The sequence below is a fragment of the Takifugu rubripes genome, chromosome 22, assembly GCF_901000725.2.
Source record: "Takifugu rubripes chromosome 22, fTakRub1.2, whole genome shotgun sequence".
Lineage (NCBI taxonomy): Eukaryota > Metazoa > Chordata > Actinopteri > Tetraodontiformes > Tetraodontidae > Takifugu > Takifugu rubripes.
The window spans coordinates 1,178,388-1,203,202 of record NC_042306.1 but is presented as its reverse complement, the minus strand read 5'-3'; the positions used below and the strand labels follow the sequence as shown (position 1 = coordinate 1,203,202).

Below are 24,815 nucleotides of genomic sequence, written 5' to 3'. Positions count from 1 at the left end.
AGGAATTATGGAAAAGGTGTCACGGAGAGAGGTGCGGAGTCGTTTTTAAGGCCATTTCATGCGTCCGGGCACGAGCATGGACGTCACACACACCTGAAGTGGATAAACCTCGGGAAGCTCCTCCCACACGAGGCTCCTCCCACACGAGGCTCCTCCCACTGTTGGCTCCTCCCACGGCAACAGATGCACGTTTGGCTGTAGCAGCCTGTCAGGACCTCTGTTGATTAGCAGAGGTGCGAGCGAGTGCCTGTTTTGACTGGCGTGTGCACGTGCTTTCCAGCTCGGAGCCGCGAGCGCGTTGCCTTCGTGTTATTGACGTTCGCAGGAAGTCTGGCTGCTAATTCGGCTGACATTTGTGATGGCGGGGCAACTGTGGAGGTGTTTGGATGGACCAGAGAGCAGATCAGCTGACTGCTGGAGGAGGAGACGGACGTAACGAGGAAGCTTAACCACGTTTTAACGTGTGCACTCCTGGTCTCTCCGGCTGTTTTTGCTAGTTTTGCCTCATTGTCCTTCTGACCTCATGGCTCAACATCCTGTTTGGGATCCAGCGCTACACGTTGGGTGCTGTCTGCATGGAGCTCGGCCACCTCTGTCAGCTGTGGCGTCAGATCCACGGCGTCAAGAGTGTCCTCGGGCTACAGCCTGAACCTCAAATTGCTCCTGAAGGCATCGCCCCTGGCGTGCCAAGTGGACGTGCACGTAGCTGCTGTGATTGACGCGCGGGTGGCTAACCTAGCGTCACGATCGTGGCCGTTCTTCCTACACACAGCTTTCTGTCCAACATCTGCAGCTGAGCAGCACTGCCCGCGTGCACGTATGTCAACGTGCTGCGGCGCTACATCTTTGATTTTACCAACAAATCTCCTTGTTAGCTAGCAGCACACACACCCGCTAATGCGTTCGTGTTGGCGCGGTCGTGGCTGCGAATGTGTTTTCCTGATGCAACGGGAAGCGGCGCCGGCCCTGACAGGCAGTAACACGGTCTTACCTTGTCAAACCCAATCCCGCGTATTCTATTCCGACAGCGCGCCATCTCCATCGGGCTGGAATCATGCTAATTTCTGCAGCGGCAGGAGGTGTTGCAGACTGTGGCGCCGATTCAGCAACAGTCCAGCCGCAGAGCGCGCACGTTTCCACCGCTCAGATGATTTATAGCACTTAATACGATTATAGCGCCGTCTCCGGCACGAGGAGAGGACGGCAAAGGGGCGAACGAGGATCTCAACTTCTCCAATGTTTGTGGAAAACAGGGTGTTGGTAACGAGATCTAATGAAAATGAGAAACACTATTCCCCCCGCAGAGTTCTGGCCAGACGGATGTCGGAACAAGAGCGCGCGCCCGCGCCGCCGCTCCCGCTTCCTCCCTTCATAATGAATTTAACGGGCCTCCATAACGAGGCTATTATGGACTGCAGCCTCCCAGCCGAACAGAGAATTAGACAAGAGGGCACCTGGACACTTCAGCAGCTATCAAAATAGATGCCAATCAAATTATCTGAGGTCTGCGGTTCTGCCGTATTTTCCTCCCGGGAATGGAGCCCACTCGATCATCTGCAAGGTTTTTTATTCCTCCCTCTGATTTACTGTTTCATTTTCTTCGGTACGCTCTCATTAAAGGCGACCCGGCAAAGCGTCCACACCCAGACGGACTATTTAGAATAGAAGGGGGGATACAGCATAGCATTGACTACATAAAAGCAAACGCGGTTCAAAAGTTAATGAAAGAAAATATCCCCGGGAATCATTTTTACATCAACTGTTCACCTTTTTAAAAAATGAAAACGTAATGGAACATGGCTTTCAGGAAGAGGGAAATGTCAGTGCTGCGACCATAACGTCCCTGCAATTATGATATGATGATATTCCTGCAATAGCATCTGCGGCGTGTTAGCAGAAGTGAATGGAAACATAATAAAGGTGAGGAGATTGAGTAAGGGGGGGGCAGCTCAGCTGTAAGTGAGGAACCTGTCTGCAGCCCTTCTCTCGTGTCTGTGTCACTTCCACTCTGCGTCTGTGACACACTTAGACTGTCAGTGAGCCGTGTGATGAGCTGCACACACACATTCGCAGCTAGCTTAACAAGCTAGCCTGCTATGCTATGTTGTGAGAGGTTCAGCATTCGAATGTGGAATCAGATGGGATCATTTGGGGGGGGGACAAAACCACACGTCCCGAGCGGGATTCGAACCTGCTCCCGCTAGATATCAAAACGTAGGTGTTTGGGCTTTGACCTGTCAATATTGGGTAGCAATAAAGATGCTGCATCGTGTCATGAATTAGAATGAATCCATCAAAGCCAGGAGGCTTAGCTCCACCTGTCCGTCCGTCATCCATCTATCCGTCCATCATCCATCCGTCCGTCATCCATCTATCCGTCCATCATCCATCCGTCCGTCATCCATCTATCCGTCCATCATCCACCCATCCATCAATCATCCATCCATCTGTCCGTCATCCATCCATCTGTCCGTCATCCATCCATCATCCATCCGCCCATCCATCCGCCCGTCCATTATCCATCCATCCATCCATCCATCCATCCATCCATCCATCCATCCATCTGTCCATCATCCATCCATCCATCCATCCATCCATTATCCATCCATCCATCCGTCCGTCATCCATCCATCCATCCATCCATCCATCCATCCATATGTCCATCCATCCATCTGTCCATCATCCATCCATCCATCCGTCCGTCATCCATCCATCCATCCATCCATCCATCATCATCCATCCATCCACCCATCCACCCATCATCCATCCATCCATCCATCCATCCATCCATCCATCCATCCATCCACCCATCAGCCATCCATCATCCATCCATCCATCCATCATCCATCCATCCATCCATCATCCATCCATCCATCCATCCATCCATCCATCCATCATCCATCCATCCATCCATCATCCATCCATCCATCCATCATCCATCCATCCATCCATCATCCATCCATCCGTGCAGTCCAGCCCAGCAGGTTTCTCAGGACTTATTGGGAAGTCATAAATGCTGAATTCCATCAACACGGTGCCTCTTCCCGGGATTTGACACTGTCCATCCTGGAAGTCTGGTGGGATCCACGCTGTAATTAAAGAACTCGAGTGCCTCGTGCACTTTTAAATGTCACTCCTCAGCCCCTCCAATAGTATCTCATGAAGGATCGCCTCTTAAAGATTTAAGCCAGGGAACGGCATTAAACGGGCTTTATCTAAATGTCAACGCTTCCGCGGAGCTGCTATTGATCCCGAATCGCACCTCCTCTTCAGGGCTCCTCGCCGCTTGTCCCCGGAGACGCCGCCATGGCGCCCACAGATTAGACGGAGCATCGGCGGCTCTCCTCTCGTCCCGTCCTCGCTGCTTTACAACCCTTCCGCCGTCTCCAGGCAACTCAAAGGCTGTTGAGCTCGTTAAGCTTCCATCCCTGAAGAGGCCCGGCTCCTTCAGGATTTTACGCACTTCCAGGACCTCCGTCTGCGTTCCTGTGGAAGATCAGATGGCAGCGAGCGCCACGAGGATGATCAGAGCGGACGGCTGGAGCCCCCATTAAACTGCTGTTAGCGGCGTTCCGAGGATGAAGCAAAAGACGCGGAAACACTGGCCTTCTGAAGAGCTCCGGAATTCCACCTTAACATTCTCTCCCGTGGGCCAGTGTCATCCTAAATGGGAGGGACCTTTTCGGACCCATTAAAAACAGATGAAAAAGCAGGAGAAGCATCATTAACCACCCCCCCCCCCATATTTTAATGCAGCCTCTCTTATAACTCCTCCATTACACTTTGGGGCGAGGGAATCTGTGGGGGGGGGGGGGGGTTATCACATCTTCTACTGGGAGGGTGGATGGAAACAAGCTCTCAGAACCAATCAGATGTGGACTTTCTGAGACGTCTCATGAGTTAAATTAAGGTTACGACTGTCGGGACACAGTCAGCTGACCAGGGTGGGGGGGTGAAGTGGGGGGGGGATTAATATGATGAATATGGAGGGATGAGCTGCGACCAGGATTACGCTGCTTAAGCACAAAATGAGAGCGGTGCTGGTGATCCTGGTTCTTATTTGACTGGCAATGATCAGAACCCCCCCCCCCCCACCCCCCCAGATCCACCTTAGCTGAATCAACCACAAACAGTCGGGGGGGGTCAGCAGGTTTTAATGGTCGGTCGGGGAGACATTTCAGCTGCTGTTGATGTGAGCGAGCAGGTTGACGGTGAAGTGACGCCACTGTGGAAGCGGTGGAAATCACCCGCCCCCCCCCCCCCCGAGGAACCAGCCGTAATAGAATTCACTGGACGTCAATACTGCTGCACGACGAGAGAGTGAAAGGAAGCCGGCGAGGAAGGAGTGAGTTTGAAATCAGAATTCCCTGCACGTGGGATCAGCCTCTTCTCCAGGATCCGTCCCGCTCCCGCCCTGGAACGCCCCCCCCCCGGCGTGACGCTGTCGCCGGGATGGTTCACGGTGCTTTTGTGGAGATCAATGACGTCCAAACGGCGTCTGCGGTGTGACGGAAAAAGGGTTGGTGGTCGATGTGCCATGAAGGGTTGTAGCCGCTGTGGCTTTTAGCACCTTCAGCTAATCAAAGCTTCCTCGGCGATCTCCCTCTTACCTTTGATGTGCCTTTAATCTGAGACGGACGGGCTGCGGGATTAGCCCATCAGCTAACGTTAGTGTTTACTCGCCATCCCTGCGGTCCGATCGACGGCGGCGCCGGCCGAAGAGCGGCAGGACTTGATGTAAAGGAGCCATCGATCAGAGTCTGGTTGCATCACGTGTGAGGCCGCTAACGGCCGCAGCGTCTGCATCCTCACGCCATCGCAGCGACCCGCTCGCTCACCCCCCCCCCCCCGCCCCCCCACCCCCCCCCACACACACACACACGCCTTACATCATCTCAACGCTGGTCCCAGACCAGCTGCTGAGCGGCGGCGGCCCGGTTGCACGTCCTTCCACAAGGTTCTGGTGGCAGAGCGGGGGCCCGGTGGCCCCGTCCCGGACCAAAAAGGGCCTGAGCAGAATCAAGAGTCAGCAAACCTGACGGGGAATTACGTCCCTGCATCCGTTTCGGAGCGGGAATGTTGTCGGAAGCAGAGGCTGCGTTGTTCCCTCCCCCCAAAAGATTAAAATAAATAAAGATGGAATCGGGGAATGAGAATTTAACTTTCTGGGCGATAACGGGAACGTCGAGCTCTTCCCGCTCCGTAATCAATAACCGGGGAGGCGGAGGAGGAAACGCTGAGATTGAGGACGTGTGCGTGAGGACGCCGATGTGCCCGCCAGCAGAACCCGCCGAGCGTTGCCTGGAGATAAGGTACGATCCCGGGGCTCCGTCATTCCTGCTGCCGATGTGTCCCCTCCCTCCCCGACACCCCCTCCCTCCGCCCCCCTCCTCCCCCGCTCCTCTGTCCTCGCCGCCGTGGCGACGGTCGACAGCCGTTTGCTGACGCGACGCCACAGCTTGTTTCCTGTGTTTGTTTTGATGTCAGCGGCTGAGTCGGTGCGTCTCCCGTCCTCCTGCCATCAGCTCTCTGTCGCTACGCCGTGCGCTGCCATGTTGACGTGCACGGGGGCTCCACAGGTCGCCGGGGCCTTCCAGCAGCACGGCGAGCTGCCGGGCCCGTCGCCGCCATTCCACGGACTTCTGTCTGTTTTCCTTCTGTTATTCTATTAGAACCTTTTAACGATGTTAGGAAGCGATTTGACTGACAATTTTACTGCTGTAATTCACCAATTTAATGTTTCCTGTTTACGTTTGTGAAAAGAACACAAGCGATAAAGACGTCAGCTGTCAAATCAGTGCGACGTTAATAGACGTTAACAGAGGAAACCAGATTCAGCCGGATCCATGACGCACGATGTGAAACCGGATTTTTCTCCACTAGTATTCACCTGTATCAGAGGTGCTGCTGGGCTGGAAGAGTCCTTCTTTGAGTCCCCCAGTGGTCCTGCAGTGGTCCTCCAGTGGTACTGCAGTAGTCCCCCAGTGGTCCTCCAGTGGTACTGCAGTGGTCCTGCAGTGGTCCTCCAGTGGTCCTCCAGTGGTCCTGCAGTGGTCCTCCAGTGGTCCCCCAGTGGTCCTCCAGTGGTCCTGCAGTGGTCCTGCAGTGGTCCTCCAGTGGTCCTCCAGTGGTCCCCCAGTGGTCCCCCAGTGGTCCTCCAGTGGTACTGCAGTGGTCCCCCAGTGGTCCTCCAGTAGTCCTCCAGTGGTCCCCCAGTGGTCCTCCAGTGGTACTGCAGTGGTCCCCCAGTGGTCCTCCAGTGGTCCCGCAGTGGTCCCCCAGTGGTACTGCAGTGGTCCCGCAGTGGTCCCCCAGTGGTCCTGCAGTGGTCCCCCAGTGGTACTGCAGTGGTCCCCCAGTGGTCCTGCAGTGGTCCCCCAGTGGTCCCCCAGTGGTCCTCCACTGGTCCCCCAGTGGTCCCAGGCCAAGAGCTCAACGCAGAGTTAGAGGGACGGGTTCATCTCTCCCCGTTGGCCCCCACCAGGCTGTAAGACGGTTGTTCCTCACTGCATTTATCCTCCTGGTTCATACAGTTCTGTTCCTATAAAGCTGAGGTAGCATGAGAATATTATGTTAGCTTGCATTAATCGTCGGTCATGATCTGACTAATCTCCATTAGTGTCGATCCAGTCCAGCCAGGTCTTTCAAACGGGCCCAGGATCAGCGTGTTGGGCCAAAGTGTCTGTGCAGGGATCCCAACTGGAGCACGGGTGCCCTTCTGTAGCCAGCCGTATTAAACGCTCATGTAGCCGCCAACGCGCTCATGTTCAGAAGGCATTTTCCCTCTTTTCTGCCACCTCACATCCTCTTCGGTTGCTCGTCTCTTTGCATTCCCACTGTAAGCGAAGTGCACCAGGGGTCACTTGCAAATAAGACCAAAGGCTTCTGAAGGCGTTTTAAGAGTTTACTTGTTCGGTCCAAAGTGCTTCCTCATCTGTCTCAACTGTGGAAGCGAAGCTTCATTAGCATTAGATGATGGTGCTTCAAAATATGATATTCTCAGTTATTTGACAAGCACTTAGAAAATAAAGATTCCAAGTTTCAAAAAACGCACCATGCTGCGTTGCCATGGCGCTGGTCCTGACGTGATCCCATCCTGTCACAGAATAAAATCACATTACTCCTGGATGCTAAACTAATGCTCCTGTCCTCAAATTCCCCACAGTTGGTGTAATCTTGGCTCGTATCCAGGCGGGGATCTGTGCCGGGATTATAAAGACAAAGCATCCGGCAGAATACAGGAAAAGTGGGCAGAAAGGGCTCCGGAATACTGGCAAACATCAAATACTCCAGAGTCCCACAAGGCTGGATCCTGCCGTGGTCATAGTCTTATTAAATTTAAAATTTAAAAAAAAAGCTTGAAATGTATTACTGACATCACACCTGCGCTAACGCTAATGCTAGCAGTTTCGGCTCTATTAGTAAATGAATTGTGGGTGGTACCGAATGGTTCATCCCAGCTCGTTGAAGGCTGCTCTAATGAGAGCGGTAACAGGTGTGATGGGAGGAGGGAAGTTCTTAATCGCCCAGATCCGCCGCTGCTTTATTACACCCTTCAGTCATCAATCTCCCTTATCAGTGTGTCCTGGCTATTTTTCACCGACAAACTGATTTCCTCAACAGGAGCCAATAAATTATTCTCAATCCTGAAAGGGAAGTAAAAGGGAAGAAAAACATATCTCGTGGACGTCGCCTTGCATCTCCTGACAAAGGACTGGGAAAATGGGAGTGAACGCGCCCTGTCTTACCCAATAACAGCAGCGAGTCCGTCTTCGGCGTCAAGGCCCTCGTGCTTCACCACCCGAGTCGGAGCACGTCAGATCCGCCCGCCGCGCTCCCTTTCAGCGCTGGAGAACGCCGCCGTGGACTCGACTCTGCACATAAACACCGTATATTTGTGCTGGACTGAGGCCAGACCGGGCGCCTTCGAGCCACGTCAGTCCTTTTAGCTCGCCGGCTAATTCCAAGTGCGTCCATCAGACTCAATTAACGGGCCTGAAAAGATGCCACGGCTTAATGCAATGCAAACGAGGGCGGTATTTCCATCAGTGTGACAGCGGCGGACTGGAAACACTCCCGGCGAAGCCAAACATGACGGCTGATATCCTGCAACACAACGCCAGAGAAACAAAGAGTTCCTATTCCCACCAGTTTACCTGCTAATGGCTAAAATCACTAGCTTGATACACGGCGAGCGGCTGTTTCTGTGTGAATAATCCCGTGCTGAGCTCCAGCCCCGCTGGGATTAGCAGCACGTGCGTTCGTCTATCGATTCCTATCATTAGGTCGTCAGCAGAGAGTCCACCGCCACCGGCCTGATGGCACTCAAATGGCGGCTGAGACCTGCTGACGCAGCACCTCCTCCAGCCTCATTTGAGTCACATTAACCCAGAGTAAACTGCTATTTCTATTTAAGACGACTTCCTCTTTCACTCAGGAAATATCAACCAGACATTATTCATGCGACATTCCGCCGTTTGTGGCCTTTAAGAGCAGCAATATTTTGTATTATGACGCCGTAAGTGTGTCGCAGGAGAAACGGAGACGGAATAAATCAAATCTATGATGTGTAACCTCCAAACTGGACAGTACGGAGGCAGAGGAGCTTATCGAGTCTCTGATTTGGCTGCAAATGGCTCGTTCAGGAACTAATTAAATGAAATTCCCCCCAATACTTGCTGCTATCAGACCCCCCCCTCCAACTTTTACACGTAACCGAGCGCCCATTTAGACTCATGTAATTCTGTTTTATTAAAGTACTGAGAGCAGGTCGGGAGGCGCGCGGCGCTTTTAAGTGCACATTTACATTTTACGGTCACTCAAAATGCTGAAGAGGTGCAGCCATGGGGGGGGGGGGGGGGGTTGTTGGTGTCCTGCCTCCTTCCTCCCGGCTCTCCGCGGACACCCGGGACACCTCCAGCAGGTGGAGGCCTCATCACACAGCCCATAAAACCACGGCTTTGATTTCCCAGGGATCCGCCGACACAGAAATGAACACACTCGTGTAGAACAGGTCATATTTTTGGTTGCACAGCCATCGTCTCCCCGGCCCCGAGCACGGCGACTCTCGGCGGCCGTCCTGCAAGATTCATGGCGACGATGCTCGACCCGGGCGAAATGTGCCGTGGCGTGTTTCTAACGTGACACGAGCACGAGAGGAGGGTGCTGAAAGTTTCATGGAAGCGCGCAGCAACGCGAGGCAAAACTCGGGCTCCTAAAATACCGACCGGTCTGGAGGCGGGTGTCGCGTGGGTGACCCCCAACAGGCAACAGTGGCAAGGAAAAGCTCCCTTTACCAGGAAGAAACCTGGAGCAGGACCAGGCTGGTGTGGGGGGAGGGGAGGGGAGAGGAGGCAGCCATGACCCAGCAGGGTTCCACCAGCCTAGCTGGTCAGGCTAGCTCTTCTATAAACTACCAAACAGTCAAGGTAGACCGCCTCAGAGATGAGAATTACCGCGGTAAAGTTCCCATAAATAACCACCTGTAATCAGAGTCACCTGGTAGTAGGTTGTTGAAGAGGGGGCGGGGCCACGCAGGCCCACACCAGCAGATAACGAAGCTCATCAGCGTGGAGCTCCTCTTCTTCTCCCCTCGTGGGGCTGGATGGAAGTTACCCCATGAAGAGAAGGACAACATGCACACAGACCCTCCTTGCTATGAGGAATCGACGCTAACCACTTGTTAGCGGCTCCACCTGGACGTGGAGGTCCTGGTGGCCTAACTCGAGCTTGTGCTCAGTAAGGGGCGATGAGCACGTGGGGGCCAACAGTTTAACTCCCCGGGGGGGAGCAGCTGTTGCTGCCTGCTAACAGGTCCGCCTCGGTGACGGTCCGACGGTCTGCAGACGGATGAGGATGCACATTAAAACAGCCTGCAAGCACAAATCTGTGCTGTGGCTCAAGGCCGAGCGGTCGGGGGGGGCAGAGGCCGGTGCAGCTGTCTGAGTTGTATTTCTGGTTGAACTATGGTCCTTCTCCTGGGCCCCTGGCCAAATATTTAAAGTCCAGGAAGAGTTGAGGCCCCGCCCAGTTCCTCACCGTTACTGCGGAGGTGCCTCCCCGCAGGAATTATGGGTAAAATATGTGTTGGTTGAAGAACGTTGAGGCGTCTCTGGTCTTTTATGTGTATCACCAATAGCAACAGCAGAAGCCCGCAGACGAAAGGCATGAATTATTAAAAGAAATGAATCACTGACAGCTTTTTTTTTCGTACCGCTGGTTCTAATTAGGCCAACAAGCTGCGAGCCATAAAACCATTTCCATCAACTTGTCAAGACGGCTGAACTTTTGTAGCGTTTATCGATTCACTTATAAAGAAAAGAGTCTGTTTGCGATTAAAATCCCATAAAACCCTGGTTTGCATCGCCGCCACCGTCACAGCGGCGTCCGTCCCCCCCCACCTCCTTTTATGTCAAGTGCACAATATGTACAGCCACCGGGCATCGTTGTTGCGGGGAAACAAGCGGCGCCTCGTGAGGTATCGATTTTAGCAACACACTCGGGGGGAGTATTCAGACAAAAGGTCAAACAATGAGCTTGAACTTTCCCAGCGCACCACCAACACGCCTCATTATGCGGGGACGCGAGAACGGCGCCCATCGACGGGCCGCAAACGCCCTCGCTTAATAAGCTGAGCCATTCCAGACGTTCTAATTGCAGTTATGATACGGATTACTCCCTGTGTGTGTGTGTGTGTGTGTGTGTGTGTGTGTGTGTGTGTGTGTGTGTTGGGCTTGGAAGCAGGATAATGTATTTTGTCTACGTACGTCCCCGCAAAGACACAAATACGAGAATGTGTGTGTATGTGAGGATGTCAATTACCTCTTCCATATTAAAACAAAGCATTAATTATGCTTTCCCATCCCATCGGGGGAGGGGGGGGGGCATCTCCCTCACGCCCAGTTTTGCTAGCTTTTTCGGCAGCAGTCACTTCCCGCCGCCGGTGGAACAAGAGCAACCTGTTGCCGGAGCTGGAAGAGCTCCTCGCCCCTGATAAATGGTGCTATTGTGCGGCTCCTCGCAGGACTCTGCAGCCCTCTGATGTTGTTTTCGGGGATGCTACACTCCCTAACTTGCGCGCTCCATGGCAACGTGCGGCTCTGCTCTCCCTCCCCTCGGCTGCATCCGTCCGTATCTGCAGGACGACCGCAGCAGTAAAAACGTTCCCATCCTATCCCACACCTCCCGTGCCAGGAGTGATCATTTCAGCTGATCAGACAGCTGGCTGAAATGCATCCAGATGTGAGCGGCGCCGAACGGCCGCCTTGCTTTGATGTGGCTCGGAGCTGGACAGCTGCTTGATGCTCCCACGTTCCCATTTTTGAATAAAATTCCAGTGAAGGAAACATCGCAGCGTTCTCCAGTCATTAGGAGTCCTCTCTAGTGTCTCAGTCTTTTCCCTGTTTGTCTCTTCCCAGGATGGGCGTCGCTGCTTCCTGGTCCGCCCCCATCCTTCCCTCTGCACACCTGCGACCCATCACACAATCACCTCCACCTCCCTCCTGTTCTATGACGTCCACAGACCCGTCGTGTCCTCGCCGTGGACGTCTTCTGTGTTGTCAATTGCTGCTTTTCTACTGCCAACCTTCAGTAAATACACCCGATCCAGCGGTGTGTGTGTGTGTGTGTGTGTGTGTGTGTGTGTGTGTGTGTGTGTGTGTGTGTGTGTGTGTGTGCGTGTGTGTGTGTTTCTGCCACAGTCAAACCACGTTCCTGACAGAGGACACGGGAGCACAAAGGGGTTTTTGGACAATCAGGCCTGACGGACGCAGCTGCGCCAGCGCTAACGTATATTTTTCCACACACCTACGCAGGCTCGTTAGGATCGACTGCCCGGAAAGTCGGCGTTCTGACAGCTCCTGTTTGAAATTCTCCGCGTGTGTTAAACCCTGCCGCCTGTTTGCACATTCCTGATTGAGCTGGAGTTTGCTGTCAGCATGCCCGGAGAAAACTCCGGCGTTTACCATCCTGCGCGGGCGACGTCCAGGCCGAGCGGCGCCTTCGCCCCCAGGATGAGCGCGCGGATGCAGAGCGCGTCGTGAGGGTGTTTGCCCATTAGCTTCCCTCCATTTCCACTGGTTGAAAGGCCGTATGAGGGATGTCTGCAGGAAAGGTTGTCGCAACAGCCATTACTGTCTCAGTCATGCGCCCGGACGTGCACGCCAGCCACGTCTCATCGCCGCCACACGCGTCCCGGCTGATTAAAAGTAACCGTCTCCCATCGCTTGTGTCTGGCCTATATATAGAGGGAGGGGAGGGTGTTGCCGTCATGTGTTAGCATGTCGGTAGCGTCATGACGCCAGAGGCGAGCATCACAGCCAGTGGGAGCCGGAGGAAGAGCCGCGTGCCCTTCACATGCTCCCCCCGCACATGCCAGCCCCCCCCCCCCGCCCCGTCCTGCTGCAGATCCAGGCTGGGGGAGTTTTAGCTCCAAGTGCATCGCTGTGCGTTGTACCTATTTATCAGGATAAGGTGGGATCTCTGTGCCAGTCCGGCCGCCCTTGGAGGCAGATTTCAGCCCTGATCTGAGGCCTGAGCCCCTGGTGCACGGGGACGAGGGTCTCCTCCTGTGGGGACCATCCGTTAGCAGGCTCGCTAATGGGATACGCTCCACCTGTTCCCACGAATTTCTCCCCTTGGATCAGCGAGAGCGCCACGTGACGGCCTGCGGTGTGGGGGGGGACAGCAGAGATCATCCTTGATTTCACGGGTGTTTTTCCAACGGCCGTTTGGTTGGAAGACTCAAACGTTGCCACAGCAGCCAGGGGCAGCGAGCAATAAGATGAAAAGGCGCCAAAGGCTTCGGGGACAAAAGAGCCCCGACAGCCCGACTTGTCGTGGTTTTCCAGAGGATGCGGAAGTGTCAAATATGATTATTTTCCTGACCGAAGCAGAGTGACAGTGTGGAAAATTCCTCCGGCTATCTCATTCTAGAAGGATCTCCACACATTAAGGAACCTATATCGCACAAACAGTGTTTGACAGCATTTCCTTTAAATCCGGAGAGGAGGAGGCGAGCGCACGTGCGTGTGCGTGCGAGCGTGCGTGCGAGCGAGCGAGGGCCGTGCAGCTTTTCAGGGCCCTGCTGGTCCTTGCTGACCGCGGTCACCGTGCACGTGCAGACAGAAGCAGCTAATGTGGTTGAAAACTAAAAAATGAGCTCCCTCATCACTCAGCTGTCGACTGTAAATCAAAGTGCCCTTTTAAAGTGATGCCCCCCCCCCCAGACACACACACACACACACACACACACACACCCAGCAGTGACAGGCAGGAAATAATCTCATTAAAACGTGCACTTATATTGGGAAACAACCATCAATCCCGGCTTTTCTTACCCGCCGCCATATTTATGACCCCCCCACCTAATCACCCCGCGCGGTCATTCGCCCGCACATCGATCTGGGGCGCGCGGGTGTGCGTGTTTGCCACCGCGGGGCGTTTGTCGCTTAATAGAGTTCTTCCGTCCCAGATGCGCGTGACAGGTGGCCCCGCTGGCCCCCAGTGTGTGCTCAGAACAAGCGCTCTCCTGGGCGAGGAGCTGTCACATCCACTTACACCGGGGAGCGACTCCTGAGCTCCACAGCTCCCACTTTCCTGAACAAAAAATAAAACACGCATTTCTGAGGTTCCATTTCTGTGAATTCGCAGCCTTTCTGTCAGCATGCGCGTGCACGTGCAAGAGGAAGTAAAAAAAAAACCGTCCAATTTTATGAGTATGAAATATCAATACCGGTTTCCTGGAGGGTTGAAATATACTGGAGGAATAACACAGGAATATACGTCTCTGCCTGGATGCCCGGGGGATGGTTGGGCTTTTCACAATAAATGCGCGCACATTCCGTGCGCGCGAACACACGCGCGCGCAGAGCAAGAAATAGCCGGCAACATACGAGAAGTGCGAAGACCTTTTTCTGCTGGGGGGGTTCCGAGGCTCCGCGGGGAAGAGTTATTTTCTGCTCTTTATCCTTAAACCATGTTTGGAAGGAGAGGAATTCATTTGTTTTAGCTCCAATAGGCGCCAGATCCCGGGACCTATACGATCCTACAGGACCTATACGATCCTACAGGACGTATGTGATCCTACAGGACGTATGTGATCCTACAGATTCTGTGATCTAATCCGTCATACTGGAGTAGGAAGATATTGATTATAATAACAAGAAAAACCTGGATTATTCATCTCCGTAACTGGGGGCTGCAGGGAAGGATCCGGTTCCCGTCCTGTAACATCTCAGCATATTGTTGCAGGTGGGTTTTGTTACCCTTGGGCAGATCAGGTCGTGCCCCCCCCCCCCCCCCAACAACGAGCTACTGGCTCTAGTCTTGTATTTACCTTCTGCTATCGATCTTGTAATCTCCCCTCTTGGCAAACACCAGATGTTCCTCTGACCTCAGAAACGCTGCATGTCTGCACCGAGTCACAGATTTAAAATAAACTAAAAACTCAACTAACATGGTGGAACTACATAAACACGTGAATCTTAAGTGCCTTCTGATCCATATTTTATGATGGGATTCATTAAAATGCATGTGCGCCGCTTCTGTAACATTATGTTTTTGTTCTCTTTTTTTGTCGTGATGTGGAAATCCTGACATTAATGCAGATATAAGGATGGGAGAGAGTGCTCGGTGCATCCACCATCACATTAATATTGCAGAGCTGCCACTCACGGAGAAATCTGCGGGTTTGTGCGGGGATCTGCGGGCGCTTCAGCTCTGCGTTTCAAAGCGCACTAGCACCACCCGGTGGCGGCACGCAGCATTACACCTCCGGGATCTTTTAAACCTATATATTTAAACTAATTATAATATCTCACGCAAAGGTCGGCGCGAGTCTGTTCCACGCACATTTTATTTTCAGTGTGTGATTACGTAACACGCTTCTGATTCACAAATCACCCGGTGTAAAAATAGTTCCAGGATAGTTCCAGGTTCCAGGTTCATCTTATCTTATCTTATCTTAGCTTATAAATAAGAGTTTATTTTCTTTCCTTTCAGAAGCATCCTTTCTTCTTAGTGTATAGAAACATCACCCTCCCCGGTAGAAATGTTGCTATATTCATATTTTAAATGTGACTACTACAACCTGTTTGGGTCAGATTGACCATCCAGGGTCTGAACCTCCCGTCCTGCAGGTCCGCAGCAGCAGCAGCTCCAGTCAGATTTGCCCCGCTGGGGTAAATAATCAAACCTTTCCGGGGGCTGAAGCCTCCGTTTCCCTCTGCGGCTCAGACGCCTCCTGATGAAGAAAGTGTGACCAGAGAAGGTTCCTCCAGGTTCCCCCAGAGCTCCCAGTGGGTGTGATGGACTCTTCTCGAAGAATACTGCCCCAGACCCGGAGCCCTGGAGGCAGTAGTCAGGTGTAGTTGGGGTGTTGGGGGCCATATTCCCAAACACGCGGCCTTCTTTCACGTTTCCAGCGATTGACCTTGTTCTGTCAACACGCGCTCCCTCGGAACGGCGTCACGGCCGCAGCGCCGCCCGTCTCTGAAGAAGAGGCTGATGTTTTCTGAAGGGACCAGTCCGACTAAAGGAACCCCCCCCCCACCACCCCCCCACAGAGGATTCAGGGGTTCTTTCCTTCTATCTTTGGGCTTTGGGGCCTTTTGGAATGAAGTTTGGATTTAAGGAGGTCGAGCTCTCGGTTCTTCTGGTGTAAACGTGGATGTGACCTGCCCCCCGGGAAGGGGGGGGGGGGGGGGGTAACAACAAGAAAAGCCCTTCTTCTCCATCCTGGTGGATTAACCTGATTTCACAGGGAAGAACAGGCGAGGATGAGGCGCGTCCTGCTAACGGGACCTTGACAGTGGGATCCATACGTACCCCAGAAACGCCCTATTAGTCATAATAAGAAGGTATTGATCGCATCGGTCCACGCCGGCGCCGGCGTGGGTCAACCAGCGGCGAAGCGCCGCCGTCCTGGTGAACCTGCCGCCAAGCGGAGGCAGCCTGAGAGCCCCCCCCCCCCCCCCCCATCAAATGATTCCTCTCTAATGCTCGCAAACGTCCTCTGTTGTTGGCGGAGAGGCTGGCGTGCGATCGTTGGCAGCATCTGCGGGCGCCGCTTCCTGGGGGCTTTAACCTGACAGCTCGTCTCCGCGACGGCTCGGTAATGAGACGCTCTGTCCCCGTCCTGTCCACGCGCGTCCCTGCCGCTGCTACCTCACCACACCTCTGCTGTTCACCTGTGGGAGGCAACACAGGTGCGGCAACAAGCGGCGCCGCTCGGTTCCACGACCTTTAACCTTGGCTGAAGGTCAACGGTTGAATTCAGGCTCTGAACGCTGATGGCGAGCTGCTGGTTGCTGCTCCGTGACGGCGCTGCTGTGCTCCGTCCCCTCCAGCGTCTCTCCGATGTCCTCGGAGTTGCTGGGCAGTGCCGCGTTGCTGCGGAGGCCAGATATTTATGAGCCGTTCCCATCTGGAGGGAACGGGAACGGGCGTTTGTTCCTGTTTACGAGCGGGCCGTTTCAGACGACCCCGACCCCCGTCGGTCCGCCACGGGGCCGCCATGCCCCCGTCTGGAGGCTCCGTGTGTTGCCGTAACGTTCGTGTGCGTCACTTTCCTGCGGTAATTCTCAGTGTCAGCGGTGGAACGCTGAAGCTCTTTGAAGTCCACAGGGATGAGACAGGAGCAGGGAAGAGAGCGACGTGCGCCGTAAATCCCAGGCAGGTGATGACTTACGCCACTGGCGGGATTTTCCTCAAAAAGGGGGGTCTGGAACACGAGGTGTTGTCATGTGACGCCTTAAGTCCTGCACGCTGAACATAACCCAGGGCAGATAGACCAGGGAAGGAGCTGCTGGCTCCGGTTCCTGTGGTCACGTAGGACGGCTCACTGGAACAACGGGGCGTCCTTTAGGGACACGTTGGGACGGTCCAACAGGACTGGAGCTACAACCCGGAGCTTCTCTGTCCTGCACAGCCTCCCGATAAAGAACGTTCACACTCGGCTTCATCTCTAATTACTCACAATAGCCGCCCTGTTCCTCTTCCAGTGATGATTAGGAGGAGAGACAGACTCTCTGGCACCAGGATCCAGATGAAAACAGGCCCAATCCTCTTTTCCCTCCTTAAGACTCAACCCCAAAGCTCCGTTTTAGGCAAGTGCGCGCAGACACGAGGGGCCGTGAGGCCCGCGGACGCGGTCGCTAACGCAACCCGCCGCTTCTTGCTAGCTCGCCCGCAAATGTTGAAATAAAACTATCTTCAAAATCTTTAACTGAAGTCCAGCAGCCAGTTGCGGAACTTTAAGACAAGAAAAATCGATACGGACTGCCCGCGGAGCGCTGCTAAAAATAGCAACGCGGCAGCAGTGGAAGAACTCGTCCGTGTCTTTGGCTGCAGACCAGCTCAAACGGAGGCACGAAGCCAGGCTTTGTAGCAACAGCCGGTTGCTAACGCGTGCTTGCACGTAAAAGCCGTTAGCTTCTGCCGGTGGCATATTGTATTGAAGCTAACGGCTGCTACCCATTTTGCCGGGGTTGACCACAGCGTGGACGCTCCGCGACTCCCGGGAGTAACGAGGGTGGCGCTGAAAGATGCTCGTAGCTAACGCGCGGCCGGACGCTGCGCTGTGCGTCGGCGTGGCTCAAATGAGATAATCAGTTGCTGTATTCGCTGTAGTCCCCCCCCCACGTGTGCCGAAAGAAATCGATAAAAAGTAATTATAAAGTGCACTTTTATTGTTGGGTTCTACAGCGGCGTGTTTTCGGCAGAGAGGGGGAGAAATGAAAAATGTCACTATTCTCTGTAGATGATTGAATAGGAGCAATGAAGCTTACATGGAATGTGCCCCCCACACACACACACACATTCACACACACACACCAGAAAACATCGGGACCTCGTCAAGTTGTTTTTGCAGCAGTATAATCTCAAGGTCTTCTGGGTGCTTCGGAGTGTGTATGTGTGTATGTGTGTGTGTGTGTGTGTGTGTGTGTGTGTGTGTGTGTGTGTGTGTGTGTGTGTGTTCCTGTTCATTTGAGCGTAGCGTTAGCACAGGCAGGCAGCTACTGGAACTAATGACATTTCGGTCAGAAGCTTTATTGATATGTGAAAACAGCCAGTGTGTTTAATATTTAATAGTTGAGCTGTGATTTCATCACATTTCAACACACTCCTGCCCTCAGCCGTGAAATCCACAGATTGGACTCCTGTAAATTTTCTCCTCCGCTACATCCGGAACCGAGGCCTGAAAGACGATCTGGGGCAAAGGGGAGGAGGGGCGCGATGACCCCGGACCGGGTGTTCCGGATGCGTCTCTTTAACGAGACGATAATCACCAGTTTTTGGGTGATTTTATTGTTGACTGTCAACAGAAACTGATTCACATCAGGCTCCTGAAAGGAAGCGGTCCTCTATCGCCTCCAGTGGCCGTAAACGGAATAACCGGGAATGTTTTCCGTCTACACTCAGTCCAAATCTGCGATGTGCAGCTGTTGCATTCGCTGACACAGATAGCGTAGGTTAAAAGCACTCCAGAACATCCAGATCTGCGGATCAGCGTCCTCTCATGCTGCATACCCCCCCCCCCCCCCCCCCCCCCGCACCCCCCGAACGGCCCGTGTTGGGGGTGGAGTAGAGTCAGACGCTTGTTTTTCTGTGTCAGAGGTTAACCGTGCTGTCACAAGCAGGTCGTTCCCGTTTGCTTCATTTACTCCAATAAGCATCAAACCCTTTTCGCACGTCCCTTTTTTTCAGGAAGAGGCTAAATCAGGCCTAAATAACGGCCTCGGGATTCTCTTCACTGTGGAATGCCGAAAACTTGGCGCTGCGCAGAGCGGGCTGGCTAACGAAGCGTAGCAACGTAGGAAATGTTCGCTAGAGCTGGAGCTGCTCTTTCTGAGCAACACAAACGTCCTTTAGAGCTAATGCTAGCTCACGACTGAGCTAGCATGACACCGAACAGCCTCGTCTAACACAACAGGATTCCTGTCTTGTCCACAAATATTAATTGACTGTAAATTAAACACGGGCACCAATGAAAAATGAAGGCAACCTTTTAATTAGTGAAGGAGGAACTGCTGTGATGCGTTCACTGCCTGGAGGAAGCACAAGATTCTCCGTTTCATGTCTCTCATTATGATTCCGAGTTGATACAGTGTGCGGGATTTTAATGTTGCTGTAAAATAAACAAGCCTAGTGGTCATATTTACCACTGTAAACAAAGCCGCAGCGCGTGCATAATTATCAGGGTGTGTAAGTGATTATCTCACGCTGTGCATGCACGTGCACGTGCACCTGCGGAGCGATAATAATCACCTTTAACACGAGGAAGCACTAAAAATAAAGACTGTGGCGCTTCAGCACGCCTTCCTCGAAAAATTAGACGTGCACTTGTTGCCGACGTGCACGCTCATTAACCTCCGAGCGCGTCGACAGGAGGAAACGCGAGACGTTACGTACGTTCCAGCCCAGAGCGGAGAGCAGCCGGGCACTTAAGGTCAAAGGTTAAAGCAAAGGTTACGGTCTCAATAACTTCTGGTGATAGCATATATTTAACTCTGTGTGTGTGTGTGTGTGTGTGTGTGTGTGTGTGTGTGTTCGCACATGTTGCAGAACAAGGACCAGGACTGATATTTCACTGGCAAAGCGAAGACATTCAGTTTGGTGTTTATGGGGCATTTACCGTATTTTCTGGACTAAATGTCGCTCCGGAGTTTAAGTCGCACCAGCCAAAAAATGCATAATAAAGAAGGAAAATAGATAGAAGTCGCACTGGACTATAAGTCGCATTTTGGGGGAAAATTTATTTGATAAAATCCGAGACCAAGAACATACATTTCATCTTGAAAGGCAATTAGCATGGATTAGCAATAGGGTTACGGTATGCTAACGTAACAAATTCAGCTAATTTAGATAACTATAGCATAAAGAACATCCGAGCAAGTTTACCAAACAATCAAGTCCAACTCCAGAGACGAAGCATCGCTTCTTCTTCTGCGTCGCTAAAGGAACTCGTTCCTCAGGTACACACGCCTAGAGCGCCCTCTTGTGGTCGTCAGTGTTAAAATAACAAACATGTGAAATTCTGTAATGTATTTATTTAACATATAAGTCACTCCGGAGTACAAGTCGCACCCCCTGACAAACTATGAAAAAAGTGCGACTTATAGTCCAGAAAATCCGGTAGTTGTGATTGTTAGCGTTGGGGTAAAGAGCTGGGGCATGAATTAGCGAGAGTAAGGTCCCCAAAAGCACTTTGGAGTTTATCAGGCCTCATTATCTCCAAATCTGAATGCCTCCACTCGTGTCGCTCCACATGTTGCCCCGTTGTGTTTGCCTAAAGGAGCGTGAAGGAGCCTTCAAAATAATGTGTAATGACTAAACGATAGCACATGAAAAGCCCTGGAATGGTTCTTTCACAACAAGGTCAGTCACATGTTGGCAGGAAGGACCGTACAGGTGGTGCAGGCATGCCGTGCATGCTGATATTAAAGGGAAAACAGCGCACGTTGCGCACGTTTGGGCTCAGCAGGCTGAGGTGCAACTGTGGCGCCCACAGCCTGTCCCCAAAAACTGCCTGTTCCCCTCAGAACGGCGTGTTTATCTGCTGATTCATGAGCAGCTGTAGGGCGACGCTGCACTTTCTCTTCTTTTATGACTGAATCAGCACCAGGATCTTAGTTCCGAGTTAATTGAACCTTTTCATTTGTTTTTATGGTGATTTAGTGCCGGACGGCTGGATCAACGTGCTGGTGGAACACTGCACGCGTCAGTGGAGACAGGAAGTGGATTAAAAACTCGATCGTAGCACATTAGCTCGTCGCCATCAGCAACCATGCTAAACGTGTGTCCAATGAAAACATGGACCCCCAGTCGGCCTTCGTGGTTGTGCCTTTATTTTTAGCTTCCACCACTGTATTAGACACAGGACATTTCCTGGAGAACCTTGGATGATCACCAGGGCAGAAGATGAGAACACCAGAAGAAGAAGAAGAAGAAGAAGAAGAGCGTCTTCATACCGCCCAGAATACAACCAGCAAGTCTCCTGCCTCTTTATGGCTCTTTGCTGGCCCATTTCCCGTCCTCTCGTAATAAAATCCATCTATTATTTGCTGGCTTAGCACAGATGTTGCCACATGTGTCCATCCTGTCTCTGGGATGGGGGACGTGGGGGACGTGGGGGACGTGGGGGACGTGGGGACAGTAAAATAAAGACTCAGCCCGTCTTTTCTCTAGCTCTGCTCCAACTGCAACACTGAGGTTGCCTGAGTTGCTGCGTTGCCGAGTGCAACTGCGCCTCTAATTGCCCCGCAGGCAAATCTCATGGCTCCGCCCCCTCCCCCCCCCCAGGCAGCCTAACTCCTGAGAGGTGATGCCCGGTTAGTGACTTAATAAAGCTGCTGTACTCGATCCAGCTCCACTATGTGTGGCTGGCGTCCCTCTGACAGACCTGCCCCCTGCTCCGCTCGTGCGCTCCCGTGGCCCGACGCGCTCCCGTAAGTACCCCGGCAACCGTTCCAGCCTTTAGCTGTCATGAGGGGAGAGCTGTCTCCGCCGGGTGCGTAGCCGGACTCATGAGTGAGAGCACATCGGGCTGGTCAGGGACACAGGGAGGGGGAGCGTGCTCACGTTTCTGGTGAGTCTCCGGGAGAGATGACGGAATTAGCCGAGCGGCCGCAGCCACGGACGCGGATACTTGAAGGAATTCCGAGCCTGATCGTTAGCTTCGGAAGAAAAGGTTGAAGGTTGAAGCCCTGACGTTGGTCCGTGTTGTGTTCTATCTCTGCCAGGAGGTTCCTGCGTCGTTGTGACATCATGGCGGCTTTCAAAGGCATCTGGACCAAGGAGTTCTGGAGGGCCGTGTCCGGGGAATTCCTGGCCACCTTCATCTTCGTCCTCCTCAGCCTGGGCTCCACCATCAGCTGGAAAGCGGGGGAGGCTTCTCCTCCCCCGGCCGACCTGGTGCTCATCTCCCTGTGCTTCGGCCTGAGCATCGCCACCATGGTGCAGTGCTTCGGCCACATCAGCGGCGGACACATCAACCCGGCCGTCACCGCGGCGATGGTGGTGACCAGGAAGCTGAGCCTGGCCAAGGCGCTGTTCTACGTGCTGGCTCAGTGCCTGGGAGCTGTGACCGGCGCTGGGGTCCTGCACCTCGTCACGCCTGCGGCCGCTAGAGGCTCCCTGGGCGTCACGGAGGTACGGGTCCGCCGCTCTTCCCGTTCGCTGACGCACTTCCGTGCAGCTCGTCTCACTGGGAGTCTCTTCCCCAGGTGAACTCTCAGATCTCGGTCGGACACGGCCTCCTGGTGGAGCTCCTCATCACGTTCCAGCTGGTCTTCACCATCTTCGCCACCTGTGATCCCAAACGCACCGACCTCGGGGGCTCCGCCAGCCTCGCCATCGGCTTCTCCGTTGCCATCGGACACTTGTTTGCCGTAAGTTCGTCCCAGAGGAAATTCCTCCTCTTCTAAACCACCCTCAGAAAAACCTTCTGATTCATAAATTTATCGCCCCAAATGTTCTCCCACCTCACATCAGCTGACACCTCTCGTGCCCCCGACCCAACAGCGGTGATTTAAATATCCCTCCGCCCTCTTCTACAACACCCCGGAACCAGAACCTCGCCCTGGCCTCTGGAGCCGCAGCGGCGCGGCTGTAAAAGCAAGTGTTGTTCTGTGTGTCGCACCGTGCACTTTCTCACTGATTCACACCTACGTGCACATTCATTTGGAGGCTGCCATCGCATAGCAACCGATCTCTGGGGCTTCCCTGAACCTGCCGAGCGCACCGCCGCTCGGGGAAATGGATGTTGTCTTCCCCCTGCATCTGTCTTACCAATGCATGTACATATATACATCAGGAGTCCCGTTGATCCCACTTTACAGGCAGTCGGCATCCTATGGAAAACAGTTGATGACGATATTGTGTGAAACTGTTTGTTATCTCTTAGATCAACTATACCGGAGCTAGCATGAACCCGGCTCGCTCCTTTGGACCGGCCCTGATCACACTCAACTTCAGCAGCCACTGGGTAAGCGTCCAGCTGGGGATGTATACATGCATATGTGGCCTGGTTGAACCTGTGGATGCATCGTCAATGATGAGCTGTGGCCGAGGCTGGGAGAGGGCGGACTGGAGCGCAGCACCACCGTGAAATAAGAGAAGGTCACATTTCCAGCGCCGCTGCCAGGAATGCTGAGGCAGCCGTGGATGGAAGCTGAGATCCCTGGAAAAGTCCATGCATTTCCATAGGTTAGGGATGGATCAGTTCACATCCTGTTTCCAGGAAATAAAGGAAATGCAGCATGTTAACGTGGAACGCTGATGGAATGTGGCCGGACGGGGTGTTAAACCACGGCGTCGTGTTGTTGGTGCTGTGCTAATAACGTTTGTGTAACGTTTGTCTCTGTGGTGTCAGATGAAGCTCTGGGGAGCCTACAGGAAGGGGCAGGGCCAGAGTGGACACATGTCCAGCCAACTAATGGGGGGTTTCTTGCTGCTCCTGGCAGGTCTACTGGGTGGGACCCATCCTGGGGGCCATCCTGGCTGCCGGGCTCTACGAGTACCTGTACTGCCCCGACCCGGAGCTCAAGAAGAGGCTGGAGACGGTCTTTCACAAGGACTCGGCGGGGAGGTACCGGGAGGTGGAGGCGGAAGACGTCGCCATCAAACCAGGCTCCGTCCACACCGTCTCCCATCTGGAGAAAGCCGAGAAAAAGGAGTGTTTCCAGGACACGGCGGGAGAAGTGCTGTCCTCCGTATGACTATCACGTGCGCTGGAAGTAGAGACCAATCTGTAGAAGGGGTGGTCAAAGTTTGGCGACTCCATCTTGGTCCAGGACCTCGGAGAAAAGTGAAATTCCTGCCCGCCGGGCTCCACGGCGAACCCCAGTTCCCCTCATTGTCACCGAGCTAATGTGAATCTCATCACTTGGACTCAGAATCGTCTGGGAACGGCCGCCGCTCCACCGGGGGCCCCCCCACCACCATTTAGACAGAGGTTCCTTTCAACGCTGCTAAACGGCCACCAGAAATATGTGGACGGGCAGCCAATTACGCCGGGGTCGCCGCAGTGGCCTCCGCGTTTGTTTGCTCCGTGTATTGGCTGCGTGATAATGGGCGACATTTTCCCCTGATAATTAATACGGGACAGTTGGGAGAAAGTCCTCCCAGCTGCGTCCTGTCGCTCTCTGTTTCCAGTGCATCCGTCATGCCGGCGTCTCTTCTTCCCATCGTGTTTGATGCAACAGGCTATGAGAATTTAAATGATTGACCTTTTGGGGGCTGATCCCAGCTGAACAACTGCTGAGATAATGAAGCGTTTTGGTTCAGGCTTTCAGTCCTCTGTGATGATTGTCGTAGTTGTTTTGAAATAAAATGCCTTTCACTGCGTGCACTCGTTTCTGCGCCTCTGGGGGGGGGGGGGGTTGAAACTGCGGATCAATGATGGATGGTCTCATCTACCTTTAATCTCCCGACAACATTGAGGTAGACCTCAGAGAGTGGCTTCACATAATCTCATCCCATCAGCAAAGGAAATGGCCCCCGCTCCGGAACGCCAGAGACCTGAGCTTTTTTGTATTTTTGTCTCCGGCACTAAGAAACAGAGGAAAAAGTCGATCTCGGTTTGCAGCGTGGAGGAAATGATCCCAACCTCCTGGTCTGCGGCTACGTTTGCAGTATTTATTTTAACCTCCCACGTCCGCCTCTCGCTGTGCTGCGTCCCAACAGCACCATCTAGCGGCCATATTGAGAACCGCTTTACGGGCGATCGCGGTCCCATCTGTTGTTCTCCAGGGGAGGGCAGCCAAGAGCCTTGCACGTGAAGGTTGCACTAATGTCAGGGGGCAGCAGGGGTTTGT

The 24,815-nt window shown here is 53.5% G+C and overlaps 1 protein-coding gene and 1 long non-coding RNA gene across 2 annotated transcripts in view; both read left to right on the top strand.

The window, feature by feature from the left end:
• The window catches only part of LOC115247944 (uncharacterized), a 39,839-nt gene extending 28,264 nt beyond the window's left edge, over positions 1-11,575 (top strand). The window contains exon 4 of the long non-coding RNA XR_003886997.1: positions 11,418-11,575. This is a non-coding gene — a long non-coding RNA (uncharacterized lncRNA). The remainder of the gene's footprint in view (positions 1-11,417) is intronic.
• Positions 11,576-21,349: 9,774 nt separating this feature from the next.
• aqp4 (aquaporin 4) lies at positions 21,350-24,345 on the top strand. Its single transcript, XM_029831034.1, has 5 exons — positions 21,350-21,446; positions 21,741-22,149; positions 22,224-22,388; positions 22,904-22,984; positions 23,463-24,345. Exons 1-5 carry the CDS (start codon positions 21,373-21,375, stop codon positions 23,715-23,717), a joined length of 984 nt encoding a protein of 327 aa, XP_029686894.1. The 5' UTR covers positions 21,350-21,372; the 3' UTR covers positions 23,718-24,345.
• Positions 24,346-24,815: the final 470 nt, after the last annotated feature.